The sequence below is a fragment of the Thermobia domestica genome, chromosome 8, assembly GCF_964235325.1.
Source record: "Thermobia domestica chromosome 8, izTheDome1.hap1.1, whole genome shotgun sequence".
NCBI classification, from domain to species: domain Eukaryota; kingdom Metazoa; phylum Arthropoda; class Insecta; order Zygentoma; family Lepismatidae; genus Thermobia; species Thermobia domestica.
The window spans coordinates 101,397,079-101,424,952 of record NC_137461.1 but is presented as its reverse complement, the minus strand read 5'-3'; the positions used below and the strand labels follow the sequence as shown (position 1 = coordinate 101,424,952).

At 30.9% G+C, this 27,874-nt stretch overlaps 1 protein-coding gene across 3 annotated transcripts in view; it reads left to right on the top strand.

Annotated features, from left to right (window-relative positions):
* Positions 1-27,874, top strand: part of Mhcl (Myosin heavy chain-like) — a 545,621-nt gene that overhangs the window by 197,510 nt on the left and 320,237 nt on the right. For all 3 annotated transcript variants that reach the window (XM_081768806.1, XM_081768805.1, XM_081768807.1), the window contains 3 exons: positions 3,202-3,394; positions 24,137-24,365; positions 25,349-25,511. In XM_081768806.1, the coding sequence (XP_081624932.1) occupies positions 3,202-3,394; positions 24,137-24,365; positions 25,349-25,511 (585 nt within the window). The remainder of the gene's footprint in view (positions 1-3,201; positions 3,395-24,136; positions 24,366-25,348; positions 25,512-27,874) is intronic.

Genomic DNA, 27,874 nt, shown 5'->3' with positions numbered 1-27,874 from the left:
ACTGAGATTGTGTCATTAATAATTTCATTCAACTATTTGGGTTCCATTGACATTAATCCTACATAATTGCTCTTTTTCTTGTTTATGCTCAAAGAAGCTATAGGAGCAATTTCTTAGAAATATGGAAATCTGGAACATTTTTGTACGTAATAATAAGTATAGTTTAGGTATATTCTGTGAAGTGCTCTATAGATATGTTGATACACTTTTTCGTGTTTTCACAAATGTTTGTGTGAGTAGTTAGACCAAGTTTATGTGGGTAGCTAGTTTCTAATAGAATAACACACAGTGCAGTTAGGAAAGAGCCAATAATTATGTGAGGCCTTCGATATTTACATTCATCTTGAATACTGTGGCCATATTTTTGAATATTGTGACATGAATTCACACCGGGAATCGGATCTGAATCTCGAGCCAGAGACAAGAAGGTCGATTTAAGTTTTTGACTGTGAGGAAGCTCAGGAGTTATAATTCAATCTTGTATGCAATTAAAGAAGACCTAGAGATACATTACTTTTCATATAAGAGAATTCGTACTAACAGAGTTCATACATACCTGTCCAAGATAGAAGTAAACTATAGTCCGCGTCAGCTGAACTGGATGATGGCTGCAACCAATAAGTCCGCAGCATGCTGTTGCCAAACTTCCTATGAGAAAGTCAGCTTTCAGCGAACAAATGTTGCATCACTACTCGTTTCACTAGCAACATCTAGTATGTTATAGCAACACAAAAATATGACACTAATAACATCATCATAGCATGCGGGTTTTATTTTTATTTATTTATTTATTTATTTTTTTATTTATTATTTGTGACAAATGCGAATACATAATATACTTCGTTTGATTCGGAAGTTCATGAGATAAGCAAGTTAATGTAAATTTGCTGTAAATTAGTTGACGTCACTTATAACCACGTTAAGATTCATGTGAGGATCGAACTTAGGACCCTCAAACCAAAGATCACGTGCTACAATTTTATTTATTTTTATATTTATTAATTTTATCCCGAGACATAGAAAATCTTGTACAAGGAAACAATCACGTATTGTGCACCAATTCATGAAATATAAATACGGAGTACACGATGGGTCAATGATTGAGCACCTCACCTCTGATGCTAAGTGGCGATTTAAACCGTAATAAACTTGTGGTAGAAGCATGTCCGTGGGTTCTCTCGAGGATTTCCTATTTCCTTCTACACTAATTCTTTCATTATTCTTAATTTATGGTTATTATCTATCCTCTTTAACCTACAGCGCTCAAAGGGGGAATCTATTTTATTTTATTTTTATTTATTTTTTTTATTATTATTTTTTTTAGTCTTCCACCTTTATTCACAGAGGTTAAGGGAGACTATGGTAATATTAATGAATGACTTGGTGGAATGAAGAATGTGGGAGGAAATAAAAGATCTCCGAGAAAACCCACGTACAGGTGTTTGCCCACCACAAACATTACTTGGCGAGAGCTGGGATCCAACCAGTGACACATCAAGGGTGAGTGTTCTACTACTGAGCCAATGCCGCCCAAATCAAGAGTATGATTTTATTTTGTGAAACATAAGTAAAAGTGCATTTATGTATTATATGGTGGTATTTCTTCATTGAGATCAAGCATCGGGATCATCCACACTTTCAGATTCGATCGATGCGCATTAATAATAAATATAGAATAAAATAAAAATGTACATCTCAATTACCCCTTCTTGAATCCTGAGCCCTCATGCTGCTTGTGCTAGGTTTGTTCAGCGTTTTTTTGCTATATAAACCAGACACTCCAAATTGAAAAATACTATAACTCGTTCTTCTCACAATAAACAATTTATAATGTAATACACTCCGAATTTCAAAATTGTATAATGCATCAATTTGTGCTCTGTACACGCTAATGACACTGCATGAGAGAGGAGATTTTATAACATTAACCCGCGTTAATGAATATGTTATATGCAATCTCCAGTACTTATTCATTAAACCTTGTATTTACAATTAAAAAAAAAAAATGTGTATGAAGTTGACCATGTATCTGGAACAGTAAGTTACCAAATCTGTCCACAGGCTCGGCCAAGCAACAATCAAGACCATAGTATCAAAAAGAAAGAAATATCAGTGTTGATATCAGAATTAATTCTAGTCTTTTTACATTACTCAGTTGGTTGGCAGAGAGAGATTTTCCCTTTTGCTGCTGGGAGAATAATTTTTTAAAGTTAAAAACTAAACTGTTGGTGCAAAAGCTGTTAGGGAGCCGAGGACTACCAGCCAGCTTATGTCACTCATGCTTTAGGGTGATACGTATTCAGCACATCGGCTCCCCTCGCTGTTAATGCTAGATTTCAAGATCATAGTTCGCTCCTTTTTTCAATTAGCTCCTTAATTATCCTCACGACGCTGGGTAAGCACTACTGGTGAGGACGAGCGTCACTCATCTTTCCTGTGACGTGATCCGCTGTTGCCTGACTTCGCTGATTTCACGAGAAATCGTATTCCAGCGCGGCTAGGGCGTTGTTATTATTTAGTTAATTATCTCAATTAATTGTGATCATCTGTTTTTGATTAGTCACAAAGAAATGTTGTCTGTGAAATAAACCGTTGAAATACCATTTTAAAATATGATGCACCAGAAATATATTAATCATATCACATATATAATCAAATCACATCAACGAATATTTTGCGGTAATCCAAGAATTCCCGATACAGAACTCACTATACACAGCTACCAACTCTTCATGTATCGGAGAAATCTAATCAGTTTGGTGTTCTGCCGCCTAGTTTTTTGGCTGTAGCATAAATGCAGCAGGATCCGTAAGAGCACATGTTAGTAATTAGTGAAATGGCAATATATCATTGTGTAAATTTATACATTACTAGCACATCTCTACCATGGAAGAGTAAGAACTTTCTTCCTTTCTTCATATCCTGTATATATGCTGTATGTATTGTTCAAGAGTTCTTTTGAAACTTACAGGTAGCACATGTATTTATGTTGTAAGTAGATATAATATTTCAACGCATGAATATTTAGTCTGAAAGAGACATTTGAACATGGTCGCACAGTGGTAGAGCATTAACTTTTAGTGCTAATTCTTAAAACATTATAATACTCGTATAAATAAATGTGTTTTTACGTTTTTGGTATTTGTTTTCGGCTTCGTGATATGTGATGCTTATATAGCTTTAATATTGTCATTTTTGCAGAGCAATATCTACTCCAATCCACACTGTGTCTTCGTTGATAGTAGTGGACTCCCCTGGATTTCAGAATCCAGCATCGTGTGGCAGACAGGGTGGTGCTACGTTTGAAGATCTCTGTCACAATTACCTGCAGGAACGTCTCCAACTTCTATTCCATCATACTACGTTAGTTGCTCCTAAGGATAGATATACTCAGGTCAGTTGTTTTTATTATCCTTTACAACTGATAGACAGAAATTAAGAGACAACCAAAGTACACTGATTACTTAAATAAAAATAAAATCTTACAAAAGCAAATAGTTATATTAATAATCTTATATTAGTAATCTGTGTTACAGTTTTGGACAATATTCATTGCCTTCATGAGGCATGTTATGAAGGTACAGCTTAAAGCTACAGATTATAAACCTCGGAAAATGATATTATGTAATTTCTAGCAATTTATGTTCGCAATTTTTAAAAATTGAAAGTTTGAAAATGATTTAAAAGTTAAACGTGTACCTAATTAAAATTTTTGAATTGGAAAATAGTAGTATTCATAAAACCAATCTGGGGCCACTTCCTCAAACCAGGCTTTTTTATATATGAAATCCCCCAGCATATAATCTAATTATACACATCGAAAATTACATCTTCCCCACATTGACCCCATACAGGATACATCTTCAATCTACTTTTATGATATATAACCATAAAAGAATTTTACACCTAAACTTACATCTAAAACTTATATCTAAACATTTCTTAAACTTTCTATTCTTCGCTTTTCTTTTTCTTGTCTCCCTTTGATATAGCTATCCATTAGTTCTTTTAGCTTTGTTAGTAAATCTTCTTTCCTTAAATCTATCGAATAATGGTCCCAAGCTAGAGTATGTATCCCATCTTCTAATATGTATCTTTTGTCATCGTAAGAGCTTAATGCTAGCTTGTTTTCTTCTACTGAATATACATTATGTCTTTTACTCCTAATAGTATTTTGCATTTTATATAATTCATAATCTTTTAAGACACAATCTTCGTAATCTTTGAAAGTTATTTCTGATTTAACAATATTCGATTTTATTCCTTTTGCCTTTTTACAACATTTGTCTTTATCAAATTTACTTTTAAAGTCTTTATCTTTGAGGTTTATTTGAGGTGCTTGTATTGAATACATCTTTGATTTGAGACCTACGACTTTTCCTATGATTTCACCTTTCAGTTCATCTTTGAATTTTCCTAATACTTTCTTGTTAACTTGTTTTATCCCATATTTGTTATTATCTTTGTAATCAGATGTATCTAGATGCTCATACATAGCTTTCATATCCTCATATACATCTTCTGTTTCTATATGTGCTATAACCGAGTCTGTGTCACTCATTAATAGTTTGACTTTATCTCCATATTTATTCTTCAACACATTGTAATAGAAATCATATAGACAAATTTTAGATATATCCAGAACAGACATCCCAACATAGATAGGCTTGTTAAAAGTAATTTTTGTCTTATACATATGAATAGCAGCTAGATCTTCGGAAAATATAGTTCTATCTTTAAAAGTAGGTTTAGCTATTAGTTTCTCTGCTAATTCTACATTATGTGCTAGTCTTATATCTACTCTCTTTCTTATGTTTTCCATAGTCTTTCCAAATACTGCATTATTCGCTAGTTTATAGAAGTCTTTTTCAAAATCATTCCTTGCATGCGATCTAAGTTCTGTATTTAATTCTATGTATTTCTTTAACCAGCCTGATTGTTTAAATTCTAATATTTTATGTATCTTTTTAATTTTGAGACCTTGTGACACATAGAATTTTAAATTTTGATAATGCAATATATAGTTTTCTTTATCGTAAAGTGTTGTTAATAATTTTGGAAGTTTCTTGTTGTTTATATAATTTTCAGGAGCTAATGGCAAATCTGAATGTTTATTATGAAGTTTTTTTGGATACTCTAAATCGACTTCTAGTATATATCCAGTATTAGACTCATCGTCTGTCTCTAATATTTTATTTATCCAGTATTTATCATTTACACCATTAATAACCTTTTTCCATTCAAATTCTCCATAAGGCATATGATGATTCATAGCCCATCCATATTCGTTATTTGCATCCATGTACATTATGTAAGAACTTTTCTCTTTAGGATTATAATTTTCTAGATACTTATTATTAGCTACTGCATATCTATTTGAACATTGAGAAATTCCACCTCTTATACCTTTTTCTATAAAGAGCAGTTTATCATAATCAGTTAACAATTCTAATTTTTGTTGTGTCATCTTTAACATTGCATCCCAGAAGAAGCCTGGACTTGTGAAATACCATGCAGGATCTAATTTATATGTATTAAGAGCTGTATCTCTGAAGTTTTCAATAATGTCTGTTAATAGAAGTACATCTGTTTTGTTGTAGAATTGAGTATATTCTCTTAAAGTTTTTAAATTGAATATCTTACAGATTAATAGATGATGGTTATAATCCTCGTCACTTATATCTTCTCCTGTTAATCTATTCTTAAACTTGTCTCTAGATAGTGGAACAGGTTCATCTAGTTTTTCAGGTGAATCAGCATAATCATATGGATAGATACCTTTTCTTTTTACTAAATCAATTACATTTTTAGGAAAGAATTTTAATGTTTCTCTAAATTGTTCTGGTTTTAAATTTTTTGCTAATTCAGCTAGACTTCTTGATAAAAATCTAAACGAATCTACAAATCTTAATTGGATTGATCGTTCTTTATTTTCTTTATTCTTGTATCTTATCGTTTTTGAGAATGTAATATACTTTTCTTCTGTGTTAGGTATTATAGTTATCTTTTCTTCTAATTCTCCGCCTCCTAAACTTTTTATAAATAGATGTGTATCGTATCCAGATAAGTTATGAATGAACACAGGAATAAATCTTGGGTTTGTATATTTTATCTTACAATAAGAATGAGCAGCTCCTCTAAATTTTCCAGTTAAATGATCATGATCAGCAACTTTGGTTATACATGATTTTATATTGTTTATAGTCTTTTTCAATTCTTTAGTACATTCATCAAGTATAACTTCTATATCCTCCTTTTGCTCTTTTATATCCATTAATATGTCATCTATATCATTAATATCATCATCATCTTTTTTCATATACAATTCCTCTTCTAGATGTTTATAACCTTCTTCGATTTTCTTTTTTAAATATCTAGTTAAAATATTTAACCTCTCTATTTTCTTTTCTAATAAGCGTGGAAGTTCTTCAAAAGTTCTTTCACAAATATGACATTTCTCAGATGATTCAAATATATTTCTTTCTTCTTCTGTAAGGTGATTCATAGGTTTATAAGTATCATAAATCTTTGCAATTTTAATAGCTTCTTCTTTTAATTTTTCTACAAATACATCTGATACATTATCTCCTATACTGGTTTGCTTTTATAAGAATCTAAAGTGCTTTTGACATAGTATGTAAAACTATTTGGTTTATGTTCTTGGTATGCGTTTGAATAAGATCTTTCTGGATCAGGTTGGCATGTAATAATTTCCTTTAATAGTGATTCAAAGTCAGCAATAATTGTAAATGGAATTCTCAAAGATCGTTTATAATTAATAAATTCAAGTACCTTATTCCATTCTTTTGGTAAAACGATTTTTGCAGCTGAATATAATCCACAGTATTTTTCATGCTCTTTTAATAACTCTTCTGATTTAAAATGCTTAGCTAAACATCTTTCACATAGGAATCTTTTATGACCATCTTTAGTTATTTGATTGCCTACAAGCTTCCACAAGTCTTTAATCCAACAATAATGAGTTTTCTTTTCACTTTTAAGATATAACAGATGAATATGTTTTTCTTTCTTTTCTTGTGCGATTCGAAGTGGAAAAATTGAATAGTTATCATCAAAACTAAATACACTAATGGAAATTCAGTCTTTTTTCAAACTTGGCTATATCAGTAATTTGTACAGGAAATGGGATATCTTTAAAAACATCTCTAAACTTATCTTCATGTTTTTTATATGTAGAGACCCTGTCTCCATGTTGCCCATGTTTAACTGGATATAATGCAGATATGACTGAGTATAGGAAACACTTTTGATCATTATTCTTTATATTAACACATGCTCTTCTCTTCTTAATCATGTATGGAAGTTCTATGTAAGAGGAACCTCTCATTGATACATACTTATTAATTCTTAATTCTAAAAAGTCTATAGAATGTAACATCCATCCAGATCTTTTACTTTGAAACTCTTCCATTTCTCTTATGAGTTTGTATGAAGCTTTTTTACAAGTCATCTAAATCTGTAAATTCGAGTATTATTTCATTTGAAGTTTTAAAATTATGTTCTTGTATCGTATTTTCTTTTTTAAATTTACAAATAAATGACATATTAACTTTAAGCGCATTGAAAAGTTTAAAACTGTCCTTGATTTTATTTTTAACAATCCTACTACTTGCACTTAAGAATTTCAAAGGATCTTTATAACCATCAATGTTTTCTATTCTAAATGTCTGTAATCTATATTTCAATGATGTTTCTTTCAATTCAACTTTTAGCTTAGGTCTTTTCGGTTTCGGTTCTTCAATTACTTCTTGTTTAAAGGGGAATATATCTCTAATCTGCCTTCTGCTTTGTTCATCATCATATTGTTTAAGAAGGTTTATTAGTTCTGCTTTTCTTAATCGGGAATATTTTTTGATTCCCTTTTCTTTACATTGTCGTCTTAACTCTATTACAGTAAATTTACTATAATTACTCATCTTATTTATTATATAGAAAATTCTACTACTCAATTTTTATCTTCGCCGGATTATTTCGGTTCATTTTTTGTACTATTTTTAGTTCCATATATCCTAATACAACGCTTAACATTGTACACTCCTGCCATTGTCTACATATTACACGTTGTATTAGAACACGACTTTGATGAGAATAACCCATCAAAGTCACATATACACATATTAAAATTAAATCATTTTTGTAAACTTACTCATCATTATAATCATCATAATCATCACTACCATATTTATATTCATCATCACTACTCAAATTAGATGTTTTTTTGTTGCATTATTAATAATTCTTTTTCCTTTAACATTATTTGCTTCTCTAGTAGTGCTGCTAAGAGTTTAAGATCATGATGAATAAGTTTAAGTCCATCATGTAATAAATCAAATTATTTCTCCATATTTGTTATATAGAAAACCAACAAAAAAAATGAAATAAATTTAAAATCTAAGAATAAAAACAAACATGACTAGTGCTAAGAAAATATTATCTTACAAACCTGTATTTGATTGTGTATGTAAATATTTAGATATTGGTGGTTATAATGATGAAGACAAAATAAATTTTAGCATCTCCATAGGTATGTTAGATCATTTGTTCAAGAAAGCCACTAAAGAAAACAACTCATTTCTTACACAAAACATTCTCTATGCAAATGTTATGAATTTGTCAGATGAGATATTAGATTCACTGACTAATGAACAATGGTTATCTATAGGTTATGATGATTATGAAGGGGGATATAACTATGATCACATTACAGAAGACTTCATACGTAAATATCTGCAGAAAGTTAATTTGAACGAAATATGTTTATGGAAAAAGTTATCGGAAGAGTTTATAAGAGAATTAGCTGACAAAGTTGATTGGGAGATTATTTCAGGAAGCCAAGACTTATCAGAAGACTTTATAAGAGAATTTGCAGATAGAGTTGATTGGAAGGAAGTATCGTATAACCAAAAGCTATCTGAAGAATTTATTAATGAGTTTATAGATAAAGTTGATTTTGATGCTATATCTTATGGAAACAAACTCTCTGAAGTCTTTATACGAGAACATGCAGATAGTTTCTTGGGGACGCTTATCTGGAACTCAACATTTATCAGAAAACCTTATAAGAGATTACGCTGACAAAGTAGATTGGGAAATAATTTCAATATTTCAAAATTTAACAGAAGGATTTATTGCAGAGTTCAAAGACAGAGTTCATTGGCATAACATTTCAATTTTTCAACACCTCTCTGTAGAGTTTATATATTTATATAGACATTATGTAGATTGGAGAGTTATAATAAGAAAATACCGTAATAATCCTGATTTAGGTGGTATATTGAATTTAGCATTCGATGTTACAGCAGATGGTTTGTTTAATGTTTAACTAATTACCTTTTATGACTATTATATCATAAAAATCGTAACCTTAATTATTAGATATTAACCTTAATTATCTTTTATGATTATTATATCATAAAAGTTGTAACTTTAATTATCAGATATTAACTGATCATATAAAAAATCAATTCTTCTTCTGATAGTGATGTCCAAAACTCATTGTTTTTACCTTTTTACACCTATTCATCTTTTAACTCCAATCCTTTTAATTTTTCGATTACTTCATCATCCTGAATTTCTTCTATAACTTCTTTGATCGTGTTGAGTTCACACTTGAAAAATTCACCTTTATATTTAAATTCATCTAATTGTTTATGCACAAGTGACTCTAACTTTTTAGCATCATTTGTCTTATACGTTTCTTCATAATGAAATAGCTCGAAGTCAAGTCTAAACTCATTAAACTGACCTAGGCGTTGTTCAAGGTTTTTTGTATAACCCACTTTATATATATTCTTCTCTTGGTGCTGTTTGGTAGTTGCTATATAAACAAAACCTGACTTATCATTATCTTTTTTCAATTGAGACCATCTTTTTATTTCTTGGAACAAGTCTGGATGAGCATATGTACCCGTGATTATTGTTATTCTTCCTCCACTAACCACGTAATATATTTTTTGGGATTGATGCCCTTCTTCTAATCTTTTTATTAATGTTCTTGATTCTTTATTTTGAAGCCAACTATCAAACCTCCTGCCACCATCTTGACATAACTTAGTAGCGTTAAAGTATCCTGTACTCTTATCTATAATCAATTTAAAATCACCAAAAATACCATACCAATAATTACCCTTAATCTGTTCATAACAAATATCATTTAAACTACACGAATTATCCATAGTACTCATATTTTATTATATAAAAATGTTGATTTAATCATTTTCGGAGTTTTTACCCACACAAATAAATTCTCATTCACCATCTTGTCATATCAAGTATTAACTCTTTCGAAATCGTTACACCCTTACATAATCATCTAACACAGAGAGTAACGGTTCGCTAACCTTTTATGGAATAATAACCATAAAAGACAAACATTTATATTTTACACTACAACATTACTCTTATCTATCCTACTATTATGTGAATCATCAAACCCTAGCCATTTAACATATACTTTATCACCTTTCTTTCTCAACACCTTTTCCACCAAGTATTCATCTTTATGTTTCGTCTGTAATAGTTCTGGTTCGTAAAATCTACCTTGTACATCCTCTTCTTCTAAATCTTTAATTCTATATGTAGGTGGATTAGATGGAATAACTACACTAATAACAAATACTTCTGTTGACCAATTAGGTGTATATCCTTTCTCAAATAACCCTTTCGATTTACTTATACGAACATAATCACCTAATTTGTATTTAGATTTAACACGCCTATATTCTTTTTTATACACTTTTTCCAATATTGTTCGCTCATTCTTCTTATTAACTTCTATAGGCTTTAAACCAATTGTTCTATGTACTCTATTATTATACTCACTAACCAGTGTTGGTAATATCTCTATCCATTTATAATTTCCTTGTGTTGTGAACCTTTTCCACATGTTTTGTTTAAGTGTTCTATTAAATCTCTCAACAACAGAAGCTTTCTTACCACTATAGGTTGAGTAATGATTAATCTTATTTTCTTCCATCAACTTCTTAAACTCTTTATTGTAAAACTCTTTACCTTGATCTGTTTGTAAGTTACTAGGTTTTCTCGTTTTTAATATGGATTCGAATGCTTCTGTAACATTTTTCCCACTCTTATCTTTAACAGGAACAGCAAACGCATATTTAGAGAACACATCTATAATCGTTAGCAGATACTTATAACCTTTATTTAATTTGGAAACACCTTTTAATACTCCACTATTCATTTCAACAAGATCAGCTTGCCAAAGATCATCGATACCTTTTATAACTACACTTAATCTGTCAAAGTTTTTTCTAGATGGTTTGTGAATTTCTTCTATAATGTCTTCTCTAACACCTTTACCTTCTTCTAGTCAATCGGGCTTTTTAACGAATTGAGTTTTATTAACACCACATACAGAACAAATACCTTTCTTTAGATATCTTCCATTCTTTGTTTGTTCAATTCTAATGGTATCTTTCTCCGTTTCTGTTAACTTCTTACACTTAACACAATACATCATCATTATTTATTGTATAGAAAATAAAAAAAAAAAAAAAAATTAAAATTTATCATTACCTAATACTATACTTTTAACATTATCATCATCATCACTTGATTCGTTTTCATCTTCTATTTCTACATACATAATAATCAATAATAACTTACCTTCTTTCAATTCAGAATCTTTAGATGGTCTAATTGCTAACTGATCATTTATATTAAAGTGTAATGGAAAACTTTCAACTAAAACGTCATTTAAAAATAAGTCTATAAGATGTTTATTAAAACTCGATTCTATATGCATTAACCTACCTCTATAAAGAAATTTATAGGCAGCAGCTAAATTATGTACAAAAAAGACTAGTTTCCCAAGATCATCTTCTGCCAATCGACATGGAACTTCAACAATTTCTTTTCTTGTAAGTAAATTAAACTCTTTTTTTTCACTGATTCAAGCTGTTCTAATGTTACAAGATCTTGTTTATCAATAGCATTAGATACATTACCAAAAATATCCATATTTATTATATAGCAAACGTCTTTAGGAAAGCTCTCTTTCTATGTACATCACAACAAACAATAATTGACCTTCTTCCATAGCCGAATTTTTAGTTGGTTTAATCGTTATTATATCATTCTTCTTAAAATCAAAAGGTATATTTTCAATCAAAGTATCACCTAAATGTATGTCTAAAAAGTATTTATCCAAACTTAAATCCATGTGCATTATTTTCCCATTATAGAGAAATTTGTAACCGTTAGAGAGATTAAATATTCTAAAGATTGGCTCCTTAACGTTTTTAGCTCTTAATCGATATAGTAGAGGTACAGTTTCTTTCTGCATAATCAATTTAGTAGTATCCATCCTAACCTTTTGAAGATCTTCTTTCTTTATGTATGTGTCTTGTAACGTTTCTAATGCATCTTCAAATCGTTTTCTATCGTTCTCTAATTGGGTTTCTATTGATCTAAGTTGACTTACGCTAACAACATCATTTAAATTCTCCAACAATTTTAATTTTTCTTCACTAATATCAACATTATCTTTTCTATCTTTAACATTACCAAATATATCCATACTCATTTATTATACAGAAAATGTCCATCCTAATTTTTCAAAACATTTCTTTAACATCTCTATTTGTTTAGATGAGTGTTTAAAATCAATATCAACATGAACATCGTGCTTTTTCAACACATAGTACAATACACATTTTAAGTTAATAAACAATACTCTTTTCGGATACAGTTCTTTAAAGGTTTTGTATAAGTTTTCGAAGTCCGTTATAAGTGTTTCTTCCATATGTCGTAAGTTTAATGGTTTTTGATCGGTAAGGTGATAGTGTATTAAATAAACATCATCATAATATTTTGTGTATTTGTTTTTCTTTAATACTTCTAGAACATCTTTTGTTGATATTAAATGTTTTGATATATTTCTAAATTCATCATTTAACACCTTGAACACCTCTTCAGGAATAATTCTATACTGTAAAGCTTGTATAAACGAGATAACTGTAACTTAAATCTTTTTATAGTATCATACCATGGTTTTCTTACGCAAGCAGCTCTCATTCCTTCACAAGTACTGTAAACAAAACCATTCCCTACAAAACAATTATGACAAATATATGTACTCCTGCCTTTTGTTAATGACTTACTACCACAATTACTGCATTTTAATGGTCCGGTGTTATAATTTGATAACATATCCTTTAAGGTAATTATTGGATATAACTTTACCAACTCTTCTTCCGTATACAAAAATTTAGGTATTAACATTTTCCATAACTGAACAACTGTATATGCGTTGTTTTTATCTTTTAAGTCTATCTTACTAACATCCCGAAAATACCAATTAAAATTAAATCTAACTAGTGCATCTAGTTCATCCTCATTTTTCTCAAAATAATCTAAAAATCTATTGTGTATAGCTTCCATATTTATCTTAAAACAAAACTTTTATGAATATAAACCATAAAAGTACTTAAACTTAATAATATTTAATCATTTTTAATCATATACATAACGTCACTAAAAGAATACCCTTGATTTAGAAGATTTAAAACCTTAACACAAAGATGACCACATATAACTGAATTAAAGTCTTGTATTCGTTCATCATTGTAAAATAAGTTTTCGGTACCAAGATATTGTACTAGCTGCTTAGGAGGAACACCACCATAAGAATCGAACACGTACTTTATGTTGTTATCTTTCCAATAGCATATCCAATGAGTACCAATGTTTTCTGATTTATCAAAGTTAACTACACCACATTCATTTATATAGGGTTTTTGTGGAAGTTCATCACTCATAAATACGCCTCTAAATTGTTTTATCTTTAATTCTTTAACCAACCTCTCTATATCGAAGTTGGTCAATGGTTTTAGTTTTTTGACTTCTTTGGTTTACCTGCCCCCTGCTTTTCTTCCATAGCCATATTGTGTCTTTTTTGTTCTTCAAGTTCTTGTTTATTCTTCTTAGCATCCAGTACAGTTTTAGTAATCGCTGCTGCACCACCTGCTAATGAGCCAACTGCTCCTAAAGCTGCTAAAATGGCTGGAATTGTAAAGATAAAACCGCCCATATGCTCTTTCTTAATCTTTTTCATTTGTGCAGTAGTTAAAGTTAAATCCATTCCTTTACCTTCTTTAATTTTCTTGGCTTTATCGTTAAGTTGTTTCTTTGTTAATACATGATCAATATTTAAATCCTTTAGTTCGTTATAAGGAACACTAAACATACAACCTTTAATAGAACACATCTTCCTATTTATTTAAGAGAAAATCAACAACAACATTAAGAGAAAATCTTAAACATATCTTTAAGAGAAAATCTTAGTTTGTAAAAATACAGTTGTTGTTGCTCCACCAAAATCAATTAAGGAATCATTCTCATCTGTTATCCTTATCTCAAAATTGTCAACCTTGTCTTTGGATATAGGGAAAAATAATGGATAAGTAGGTTCGTAAATGATGCTATGTTTAAACTCAGCATCTGTTTTAAATGATGCTATGATCCCTGTTTCTCTATGTGTGTATTCTGTATCTTTAACAAACATGCCATCTGCTATATTACAGTGAACATTTATAGTATCAAACGGATGAAACTTTGGCAACTTACTTCCAATATGTGTTTTGTTCTTTTCTAAAACTTCAAAAACATTAAACCCGAGTACAGTGCTTATACTCCCAATTGTAACATCATTACTATCAGTTTCAATTTTAACTCTATTTCTTAAATGATCTTCTGATAATGTTATGTTGATGGATTGAGATTTTAAATATTCATTAAGTGATTTTAAATTATATTGCCCTTCTGGTATAAAAACTTGTCTGTCACCATATGAGAAACTGTTTTTTTCTGTTGTTATGTTTGGAGTTAGATATGTACTGTAAAACCCAACTAGTCCTATACTTAAATAGTTGCTACTGTTGTCTAATTCGTAGTGGAGTTTCTTCTTTAAAACAGAAGTATCACTCGTTAACTTAAATACCTTAGCCATTTATTATATAATAAATGAATGAGTTTACTTTCTCTCTTGGAATATCTCTAGGTAAATCAATCAAGTTAATAGAAGATGTTATTCAAAAGTTAGAATACAGTTTAAAGAAAAAGAGAAAACTACGAATTGTTAAATATGCATACTACACTTTGATCACGTTATCAGTCATACTTTCTGCAACAACTGGATTTATTAATATTTTTATACCTGTAACAATTTACTCAATATTAACAACGTCTCTTGCAACTGGAAGTGCTATAATAACAGGTTTGTCTTCTAAGTTAAACATAAGCAAAAGAAAAGACGAATATAAAACCATTGTCACTTGTATTAACTCATTTAAAGAACAGTTAGAGATGATAATAACATTAAATGGTGAAATGGATAACGAATATATAAAAGATACGTTGCTTAAGATCAGAGAACAACTTAAAGATATAAGATCATACAAAGTCGATTTTCTCTATAATAAATGAGTAAGAAAACTATTAATTGGGATGTAAAAGAGATGATAGAAGAAACAACAGCTAAGAAAAGAAATGGAGAGCTTATACCTGATGTTCGATGCCTTATAGTGAGTCCGTCTGGGTTGGTAAGACGTTTTTGTTATTTAACTTCTTATTACAGCCAGGTTGGTTAAACAATAATTACTTCTACATATATTCTAAAAGCATGAATCAGCCAAAGTATGAACAGTTAAAAGATCGATTTGAAAAAGCAGAACTAAAGTTTAAGAAGCAAATAGCAACGTTCTTAAGCGGTAATGATTCTATTGTACCTATTGATGAATGTGAAGAATACTCTGTTGTTGTGTTTGATGATTACATTTTGGAGAATCAAGATACTGTTAGAAATTACTTTACAAGAGGTAGGCATAGACATTTAGACTGTTTCTATCTTGCACAAACATATTCAAAAGTGCCTAAACAGCTTATAAGAGATAACGTTAACTTCCTATGCATATTCAGACAAGATGATACTAATCTTAAACATGTGTATAATGAGTTTGTTGGAGGAGATATGTCTTATGATAAATTTAAAGAGATATGTTCAAAATGTTGACAAGAAGATTATGGTTTTATAGTAATTGATATGACAAGGAAGGTAAACAATGGTAAGTATAGGAACAAGATAAAACACTTCTTAAACGTTTGATGTTTATTGACGTTTATTGATGTTCTTTGACGTTTATTGATGTTCTTTGACGTTTATTGACGTTTGTTCGTTTTCTATATAATAAATGGATGAGAAAGATATTAATAAGAATATCAAGTTAAAGGAGTTCTTGATAAAGGGCTTCAAATCTTGGAAGAAAGAAAGAGCAGGTATATATGATAAATTTAAAACACAAGAACAACCTGTAATTGATGCTATTCAAAACTTGGGAAGTGAGATCAAAGAAGTAGCAGAACAAAATAAAAATCTAATAACTGAACTTGTTCCAGTTGTACATAAGACGGCTTCAATAGATCCTAGTCTACTAGAAACACCTAAAAAGATAACTTATGATAGTTCTCCAAGTAGTAGTGATACACCTATAACGGGAGAAATAAAACAAATGAGAAAACAAATTAAAGACAAAGTTGAAGGAGTAAAGCCTTTAACAACAGCACAATCATTTGGTAAGATTGCAACGAAATATTATAGTAAAAGAAATGATAGTGTATTTGGAATAAGAACTGTAGAAGAAGATGGAAAAATAATAAATAAGATAGGAAATTCTGAAGTTAAAGTGAATAGTGATGATTTGATAATTAATGGTAAAACTTATAAAGGAACAGAAGGTCTATGGGAATTGTTAACGACGAACACTAATAAAACCATTGAAGATTATGATGATGACGATTTTGAACAGTACAAGGAAATAATAATAGAATCAGATGCTGCCTTCCAAAAATATAATCGAGATAAAAAAGTAGCATCTAATAGAGGTTCTAAGTACATTAATATTATCAAGCCTATTTGGGATAATTATATTAAACCATCTTTACCTCCAACTCCTAAAAGGACTGGCGAAGGAATTAAACAATATACAGAGATACCTAAAGAATATATATGGATGGATGATGTGAGAAAGTTAATTGATCGGCTAATAGTTATAGATGGAGAAGAAAAGGCTGGTAATAATAACTTTTATAATGAGAAAGTAGGTATAGTGAGTATGATTAATAATAAGCTTTCACAATTTATTCCTAATGATCCAAAAGGTATAGGTTATTTGATAAAGATATTGAATACGCTGCCACCACGATTCTGGAATGATGAGAAGCTTGGAAAAGGATTAGTAAATGATTTGATTAATAAACTCCCATTTGAATTACATATTCCAGGTTTTAGATTTTGCGGGCCTGGGACTAAGCTACAAGAAAGGTTAGAGAGAGGTGATGAAGGTATTAACCCATTAGATGAGGCTTGTAAAGAACATGATATATACTACAGAGATAATAAAGATACAGAGTCAAGACATTGCAGATAAGGAACTAGAAACTAAAGCATGGAAAAGAGCATTTAGTAGTGATGCGTCAATTGGTGAACGATTAGCTGCTTTTGGGGTTGGTACTGCTATGAATGCTAAGGTTAAGTTAGGATGGGGATTATAAGTTTTTAATTGTTATTATGTATGATTCTTTTATGGGTATATCCCATAAAAGCGTTGTTTCAAGATTTTCTTTATAATAAATGGATAGTGTTGAGAGTTACGAGTTACAGAGCTTTAAAGCTAACACAAGAACATTTAATAATTTGAATGAAGCTAACAAAGATATTGAGTTTGATTTCGATGTGGGTGATGGCTTTATACATCCACACAAAGCAGATTGTCATTTGACTTTTGAAATTGTTGGTGCATCAGTCGGAGGAACATTTGGTGCAAATGATACTATAAAACTTGTAGATAACTTCTTACCATTCTTCTTTTCTCAAATTGAGGTTAGAAAGCATGGTGTTGTTATAGATAAGATTGAGCTACCAGGAATAACATCAACAGCTATCGGAACATTAAAGATTTCCAAACCAGAAGTTGAATATCTAAAACAAGCAGGATTTGAAACAGATGATAAACTTGGTCTAAGAAAGGACTTTAGTGTTTTGTACCCATTAAGATTAATTCCTGGCTTTTTAAGTGATTATAAAGAGGTTATGTGGAAAGGTGGATTGAGAGTAACATTTACAAAAGCTAACAACAATAACGATGTCTTGTACAAATGGGTTGGAACAGGGGCAGATGCAGCAGCTCCTCATGATAAAAAAATAACAATAAAAAGTATGGAGATAAGAATGCCTATTGTTGAATACGAATCTAATTATGAAAACAAGTTAAAGTTGAATATTCTTAAAGAACCTAAAATCATGTTTTCATTCCATACTTATCAATGTGTTCTGAAGACTGTTGTAGGTTCTTTCTTGGAGTTTGATGTTACTACTCAATTTAATTCTAGACAATTTGATATGCCTGATTTTGTAGTTGTAATGTTCCAAACTGATAGAAGTGGCAAACAAACAGCAGATGCAAGTAAGTTTGATAATTGTAAGGTAAAGAATATCTATCTTAAGAATGGAAGGAATGAGGTATTTCCAAAAGAATTAAGAAACTTAGATATTGCTAACAAGGATTATTTTAAGATGTACGAAGATTATACTGCATTTAAGAGAATAACATGTGGCAATACCGAAATGTACTATGATCCTAAAGAGTTTATAGATAACAGACCAATGTATGTGATTAATTGTAGTAAGAGGAAGAATGTATCGGTAAATGAGAGAACAAACATAAAGATTGTAGTAGACTTTGCAGAAGCTGTGGCTGCTAATACTATATGTTATGCGATTTTAATTGGAGAAAAGAACTTTACATATGACCCTAAGAATGAGAAAGTAGTAGAAGAGTTTTAGATAGTTAAATGTATGTTTGTATTAAAGTTTTTCCATAAACGAAATTGATAAAAAATGATTAAATATTTTTTGGTGAAGATAAAAATTGAAGAGTGTTCATTGATTTTCTATATAATAAATACGATGTCAAGTCATATTGAGCTTTTAAATAAACTTGGAAGTCTTGAACAAAAACAAGTTATTGGATTAAGAGAATTAGAATTAAATACAGAATATAAGATTGTGAAAATGGAAAAGATTAAAACTAAGTATGGAAAAAGCATATTAATTGAGTGTGAAGAGTTTAAGGTATTTCTTCCACCTAGATTTACAAAACACTTAACAGATAAAATGATTGATGAGATCGTTAAAGATGGAATAAAAATCAAATACACTGGTTTAAAAGATAATTATCCAGCTGTTGAGTTCTGTATGTAAATTTTATGTAAATTTTCTATATGTAAATGAGGATTGGTTTTATGAATTTCTCATAAAACGAGCATTTTCCTTATAATAAATAAACTATGGCTAATTATTTGAATAAAAAAAATGATGTTAAAGCATTGAGATTCCTTCGCATAGATGAGTTAGAAAAAGGTAAAGCGTACGAGATAACATTATGGAAATTGATTCAAACACAGCGTTATGGTCAAAAAGTTTTAGTACATTTAGATGAGAAATATAAGACGTTATTACCACAAAGATATAATGATGAAACTGAGCAAGTATTGAAAGATTTGAAAAACAGTAAGCTGTTTGTTAAGTATGAAGGTTTGAAAGATTTAGATAATGGTTATAAAATACATCAGTTTTATTTTAGAAATGAATCCAAAAAATAAAACTTGTAATTTTAAGTGTATAAGTGTTTTTATGATTTCATTATCAATATCCGAACTTGTAATTTTAAGTGTATAAGTGTTTTTTGAACCTAGAGTGTAAGACCTAGAACACAATGTCATTTGAATTTTAAAGATACATGTATAAATAAGGGATTTATTTGAGTTTTTGTAATTATATCCTTAGAGTTATGCAATTTATAAGACATTCAGTAGATAGGAAATTTATTTGTCTATCGATTGCCGTTTGAATTTTGAAAATCGGTTAATATTTGACGATGTTACAGCAAGTTCAAAATTTTGGGAATTTTTTACGGGTTTATTTTTGAGTTTTCGGGAAAATGTTATTCTTTAAAAAAGTCTTAAAATTTTATTTGACTTATGGTAGTATTTTTATTTTTTCGATTTGTTGAAATTTTGTGGAGATATTGAAAAAAGGAAAAGTATCCTTTGGGTTATGCAAACATTTATGCATTTTAAAAAATTCGTTATGTTATTAGTATTCATTTGTCGTTTGAATTTTGAAAATCGGTTAATTAGGGACCGAGGTATTAAATAATAACGTTATTTGGGGGTGGGACTGCAAGTGTTGCCAACTCACTTTTAACAATTATCATATTTATTAGTAATGGGGTGAATTCATCCCGATATGTTTTAAAGCGATATCTTGAAAAATTAAAATCCTGGAACGTTCCGAAAAAATATATTGAGTTGGAGACACTGCATGGTAAAAAGATCTAGTGAGAACAGCATGTGAGTTGTGAATTTCTTTCTTTTATTTGAGGAAATCATGTGTAGCTATATTTACCAGCTAGATGGCTATGATCAAGAAGTTACTCACCTACTCAATAGATGGTGTCCCATATCATGTAGTTTATCACTGAGTGTTGATGGGAAGGAAGGAGAGAAAAAGACTCGAGAGATATTTTTTTGTGGATTCAGTGACGCAGTCTAACAGCTATTATACAACGTCATCAGTATACAGCTCCCTCTGGTGAAGACAAAAAGAGTGCTTGAATATGTATATATGACGTTGTCTAACAGGTATTATACTACGTCATCGGTATACAGCTCCATCTCTCACGAGTGCTAGCTAAAAAGTTTTGTTGAAGGAAGACAGGCTAATGTGTATATATGTATGTTGGTGTGGGAAGAAGGAAAGAGAATTGGATTGAACGGTCCTGTGCTGATACTGGAATCGTTCAAAATGAATCAGTGACAGATCACCTGTTCCGAAGTAGATATAGTATTTGTATGTATCCCTTCTCATTGAGTTTTTAAAGCTAATTATTAACGGATTTTCATGCTTCAAGTGTCAAATGAAAGCTTATAAACTGGAGATTAAGATGCAATAAATATATTTTGTGTAGGATTCCATTGTAAGTTTTTTAGATGTAAGTTTTTATGATTTTAAATGTCATAAAAACAGTAGTTTATTTATCTTTACTCCCAATTTGAATAAGGCATCATCCTTACCCTCCATTTCAAAAATGCACTTATATAATCACTCCACTTCTTATTATTAATATGATTAATAAAAATATGATGGCTCTTAAAACTAAAATAGTAGTCTAAATTCTTATAGGGTAATGCATTATTCCACAGCTCGTGTATTTTATTAAGATGATATTTTGCTCTTTCATCAAGTTGAGCTTTCCCATTCTTGTAGTCGATGTAAAATTCTAAAAACATTAGTTTGATATCATTCAATTCGTTTTGTAAGTCTCTAAATTCTTTTTCAGATAATTGTTCAGGATTTACAACATGATAAGCAAACGCGCCCATTTTTTCTGTTTCATCATTTTGTTTGCTCATTTTATTCCGGCATGCTTTACACTCATCTCGTCTTGTATTACCATTTCTAGAGAACTCTTGGTATTGTTTTAATTCTCCACAAATTACACACTTTTTCATGATTTATTAAATATAAAATATTCAAAATACTTAGTTCATTTTTGTTTGATTTTTAAATGTCATAAATACCTGTATGCAGTGCAATTACTCAATTTACTTTGTTAAAGTACTATGGTTAGTAGTGGATTTGTAATTTTCGATGTGTATAATTAGATTCTATGCTGGAGGATTTCATATATAAAAAAGCCTGGTTTGAGGAAGTGGCCCCAGATTGGTTTTATGAATACTACTGAAAATGATACGGAATGTTTGTCCTTATGTTTACTTTAGACAAACTATATTTATATATAGTTACACATAGTTCTAAAACTAGAATGAGCAGTATTCATATGCTGATTAGTTTGTGAGTGTAGTCGAAGTCAAAACGAAATATTAATTAGCATGTGTTACAAGGAGCTTTTCTATAAATTTTATAATAATACATAGCAGTAAATGATTTATGTAATATCTAAGTCACACAAAATAAAAGAGCATTAAGAACTAATAAATTGGAATAATTATCAACATTCTGCTTTCGCTTACCATTTTATTCCATTTTTAGCTATTTAAGCTACAACCATAGCGTTGGAAATTGATTATGATAATCCCATGAAGCGTTCAAAATAGCGTAGTTACGAGTCCTTACCAATATTTGTTTTCAGCTAAAGTTTCTTCTGTCTAAATTTATTGAACCGTCTTCAAGTACTTTACGCATTTCTCATCTCCAAAAAGATTCTTGAAAACAGTTTTTTTTTAATTATAGTTTTTAAGTGAATTTATTTCCTCAGTGTACAATTTAGTGTGATTCTATGTATACTCTTTCATGTACAATATCCCAAGTTTTATGTAAACTCTACTGAGCTTGTAAATAACAAAAACACGCAATTCTAGTAAAGTTTTGGCATTACAACAGTTCTTTCATCAGTAGTCCTCCATGAAAGAAAGAAAGACAATCTGAAAATAATGCCGAAACGTTATAGAAGTTTTTAATGCCTAGAATATATATATATATATATATATATATATATATATATATATATATATATAATCCTTAACTCAGTGGAACTTAAAAGAATAGAATAGCATGAAAAGTTTGTTGTTTATAATTGTCGAACATTTGTCAGTATGGAAAGCATATTTTTTTAGTCTTTGCAATATAGATTGTATCTCTACAAATCAATGGCGAATCCATGGGGAGAACGGAAGGAGCAACCTCCCCCTTCTCCCTTCAAAGCTGCTGTTTTCTTCTAAGGCCAGTTGGTTTTGCGATAAACAGAGCTACATGGACCCTCCCATCTAATACGTGTTTTTTTAGGGGTCCAACAAATAGTTTCGAGGATTTTAAGCTAAAATGTACCTTTATACTTATATTCCTTATCTCGAACCTACGTTAATCGTCCAGGAGGCGATTCACACCTTCCAAGTGATTCTTCTGGATCCACTAGTGCCAAAACCAAAGTCATATGTCAATTGACACTTATTCATTAAGCAAACCGTGTAATAAGACCATAACATACTTCTTTAATCGTGTGGGTAGCTCGTTTTCTGGTGGTTTATATGTGGATATGAGTTTCGCTCTTGATGGCTGCTAGATTTTCGATGTCCATTCATCATCATGAAGGGAGACTATAGGGAGCTGGTGACTGAAATAGAAATAATGGTATTGGAAAGTAATGCGGCAAATACGCATAAAAGACAATGGTTTAATTCATTATAATGGCTTAACTCAATGATAAATCAAGTGTATAATTAGACCGTCGAGGTATTAATTCACAGAATGCAGTAATATTACCTAAAGACTTATGAACCTTTAAAAATGGACGTGAATCACAAATCAGGTCCGCTAATGAACTATTTAATTTAGTTTTATTTATTTGAAATTCTCATTCCTAAAAATACCTTGTACTTTAAGTTTTCTGCTCTCCGTAAAGTCATGTTCACGCAAAATTAAAACAGGAGAAAAAGTCGTTTCGAAATCTTCAAAAGAAACAGCATAATAGTATAGATTCAGAAACTTTACCTAAAGTCAAGAATGAAATGAAAATATCAACAGTCTGTTTATAAAGAAATGGGGTGTCTTCCCTTTCCTTAAATATTGTTAATTTATTTAATATTGTTAAATAAGTCAGTTGCATGCCATATGTTTGTAAATGAATTGTTAAACAGTAAACAGCAGCACCTCATAAATCTGTCTTACTAATAATTATTTATTCGTATAAAAGCCTTCTTAAAACTTTGGGTTGGATTTGAGAATTCCGTATTAAAGGGTGATATGAACAATCCATTTACACGACGTTTATACGTGATGTGGTGAAAACGTAAAAATGTAGGTGGGAGCCAAATGAATACTCTTAAATAAAAGAAAAAGGTACAAGGAAAATAAATAGGAGAAAAGTTAAAAGCAGCTGGTTTTGTAAGAATAATAGTCCTTTTAAAACAATAATAATGCAATTTATCCTGCATACATATTTGCTTAACGTTTATTGCTAAGAGAAATAACCTATTTGATTTTTTAGTATGTAACTTAATTATCATTATTTAATTTTAGGAGAACATCGACTACAACTTCGAGGACATGGGAGAGCTATCAACACCGGCTTCACTAGTATCATTGATGGACAAAACTTCACAGCATGCAATGTTGAGAACATCACAAACTGACTTGCGGGATATTGATCGTCGTGGACTTCTATGGTTATTGGACGAAGAAGCTGTGTTCCCTGGTGCTAGCGACGAAAGCTTCCTCGAGAGATTGTTTGCTCATTATGGAGATAGAGGTACTGTTTTATTTACAGTCTCCTGACATTAACAATTTCTTGGTTAGATACTGAGTGCATATTTGTGTAATTATGTGTAATTTTCATATCCATACCAATCAAATGGTGCGAAATCTCTTAATGATTGTCGCAAACTTACTGCACGTTTAACTACAGATACTTTTTGTTGAATGTTGCTGTATTTTGGTAAAGGTGCCTTGAAATGGCATATACTAACACCAGTATCATGAAGCTAGGGAAGTAGTTTATTATCTGAAAAACAGTTTTAAAAAAAAAATGGATTTTTAGGTTTAACTACAGTATGTTTAAATTTACATGACAAATTATAATTCATTTATTTGTCTATTTTCGACTTTTACAGTTTAGCGTACGGAATTTAACTAAGACTTTTAAATTCCTAGCAAAAATGCATATCTATGCTATGTTCTTTTTCTCAGTAATGGTTGTCCGCCACAAAGCCCACTTGGCGAATATTTATGTTTCGTAACACACAGTAATTACTTAACAAATTTTATAATAGTTGAGTCAGTTTTGCAAATCATTGTTATGCCTAGACTTAACTGACATAGAGGTTCTATGCAAGTACCCCATGATTTTGAAAGATTGTTATTTAAACATAATAAATATTAGTTTGTCATAATTTCTCGAACCGTTTTAATCAGATTCCTTGGTTTTCGAGTTTCAGCTTCCAAAAGTAGTTTTTCCACACTTTTCGTTTTAAAGAATTCATTTTTCGTTCCACGGTAATTGAGATATTTGGGTTATTTTGAAAATATGTGTATGTGGTTTAATTTTGGATACGATCTCTTCCTTCTCTTGTACTCGTTGAACATCTCGAGTCAGCAGAATAATCACTTTCAGTGTATCTAAGCTGTTGAAACAATATAAAACCACGGATTTAGGGGGGGGGGGAGTTACTTCAGTTTTTTAAATAAGAAATGATCATTCTTTTCCCTTAATAATATATTGTACGTTTTCCACAGAACACCAATTGTTAATCAGAAAAGCACCAGGAAACAACCAGTTCATCCTTCAGCATTTTCAGGGAACAAATCCTGTTTTATATACTGCCTCAGGATGGCTGAAGTCGTCGCGGGAGAATCCTGTTGCAAGAAATGCGATCTTCTTGCTTCAAGAATCCACGAGGTACTTACTGATTCTTATTTACAGTTTGTTTAAAACTTTTGTAATTTTAAGAATTAATAAATTTATAATTTTTTTAAACTAGTCATACAACTGACCAACTACTAGTCACTAGAAGTACTTTGTCATTACTGGCAGATATTACAAATGTAGAAGCTTCCATGACCTACATCATCTAATCGCTTCCTTTTATCGTATTTATTACCCACTACTTATTAATTGTCCCTCAATTGCCTTTTTACTTTCAGTCACTTCTTTTATCACATTCGTGACAATATTTCTCGTTCATTTAATTCCTCTTGAATGAAAATAAAGTGTCCAGTAATACATTAAGGAATTATTTATGAGAATAAGATTTTGACAGCATCTAAGAAACATTTGCTTTATTTTTTAAGCTTTCCTTTTAGCGATGGTTATTTGATTAAAGCAACTAAGTATCAATGTTGTAATGACATTGTTTTCACAGTAATACTAAGAAGGATAGTTATTTCTGCATGCATTAACCAAACAGAAATTGTGACTATCTACCTCACAAGACAGCAACAATGCGGTTTGGCGTGGGAGCAATGAAGCCTTGGTAGGTGGATAGAGGCATGGCGCACTACATTTGCACACGAAAATCACTTAATTCCTGTAGATTCTGTGGAGGAGGTCAATGAGCTCGGATCTGACGTTCAATGGCATCCCTTCAAATGAGTTAATATCGGGTGAGTTTGGGGGCATTGCAACAATTGAAATTCATCACTATGCTACTCTAACCACTGCAGTACAATGGTTTTATGACAAGAAGTATTGCCGTGCTGAAAGATGCCATTCCCAGCTGGAAATATGGCCGACATAAATGGGTATACGTGATCAGCAATGACCTGACAATAGCTAGAAGTAGTCATGGTGCACTCCACATGCACTATCGGGACCATGGATAATCATATGAAGATTCCCCAAATCATAATAAATCCACCTGTTGTCATCCTACTGTGCACGTTTCGAGCAGCTGTTTCCCTAGGAAGACAACGGATTCTGACCCGGCCATCGATCCGATGAAGGCAGTATTGTGATTCATTGTGCCATGCAACGTTGTACCATTGCTCTGAGGTCTAATGACGATGGGCATATATCCATTCCAGTCGTTATTGCTAATATTGTACGGTTAACATTAGTTCATATGTGGGACATCAGCTGCAGAGGCCCTTATTTAACAGTGTACGGTGAACAGACACACTCATATTTTGTCCACTATCAAAGTCTGTAGTTAATTGTACCATAATGTGCCCCCTAGCATGTTTCACCAACCTCGACAATCCACAACATCCGACATACGTAATGAGGTATGGCCGCCCACCTTTGGAAAACATTAACCACTGGAGCTCGCGAACACTCGACAAGTCGCTCTGTTTCCGAGATGCTCTTTCCCAGCTGTCTGGCACCTATCAAACTAATATATGGCCGGCATTCTTCATTCTACGCACAAGCATCACACTGACTAATTAAGTGAGATTCGTGTCACTGTCTGGCGAATGATTTTGCTGTACACTGTACCTCTTATTTCCACTCAATGACTTAGTTCAAAAAGTACTGGGTGGACAATATTTTGGCTGGTTAATGTGTAGTACAATGTTTTGTTTACGTTTTATAAATAATTTTCTCTCTTTTTTTTTTCTTTCCTCAATAATGCAAAGGACAACTTTCTTTTAAATCTCTAATGCTTTTAATAAGACACATCAAGAATTTGTTGATTTGTTTAATTTTTTGAAACCTGTGGTTAGTGCATATCAAATAATTTAAATAGTTATATATGCACAACAAAACCCCAGCGTTTATTCAAGAAAGAAAAAGAATAGGAAAACGTTGGTCAAAATAATTGCCTCCAATAGCTTAATCCGGGATCTGCTGACTGTGATGCAAATATAGTGTGTATTCCAACCAAAAGGGATTATGTTTATTGTTTCCTGGAATTGGAAATGAATGAACACGCATATTTTCATTAAAAGTACCTGTTAATACATATTAACTGAAGTTGCCGTTTCTTCACGTGTTTCCATTATTTTAATACCATCTGTGTATATATTATACAATAATCATAATCTCCTATACTTCGTTTTATTACGAGTTTTATTATTGTAAGTAATATGTACTACCCTGTAATAATTTGCTGTGGAGAAGTATATTTGACGGAAATATACTGGAAAAATTCTTATGATTTTGCTTAAGAACTCCGAATAAGTTTCTTTCACTATGTGTCCATTTCGTAGCATTTGTTGATAAACGAACAAAAAGACGTTACTAATGCTTTAGCCAATGTAATATTGTTTCTAAAAACATCTTATGGAACTTATTGTCTGTATTTTGTTCCTTTCCTTTTATAA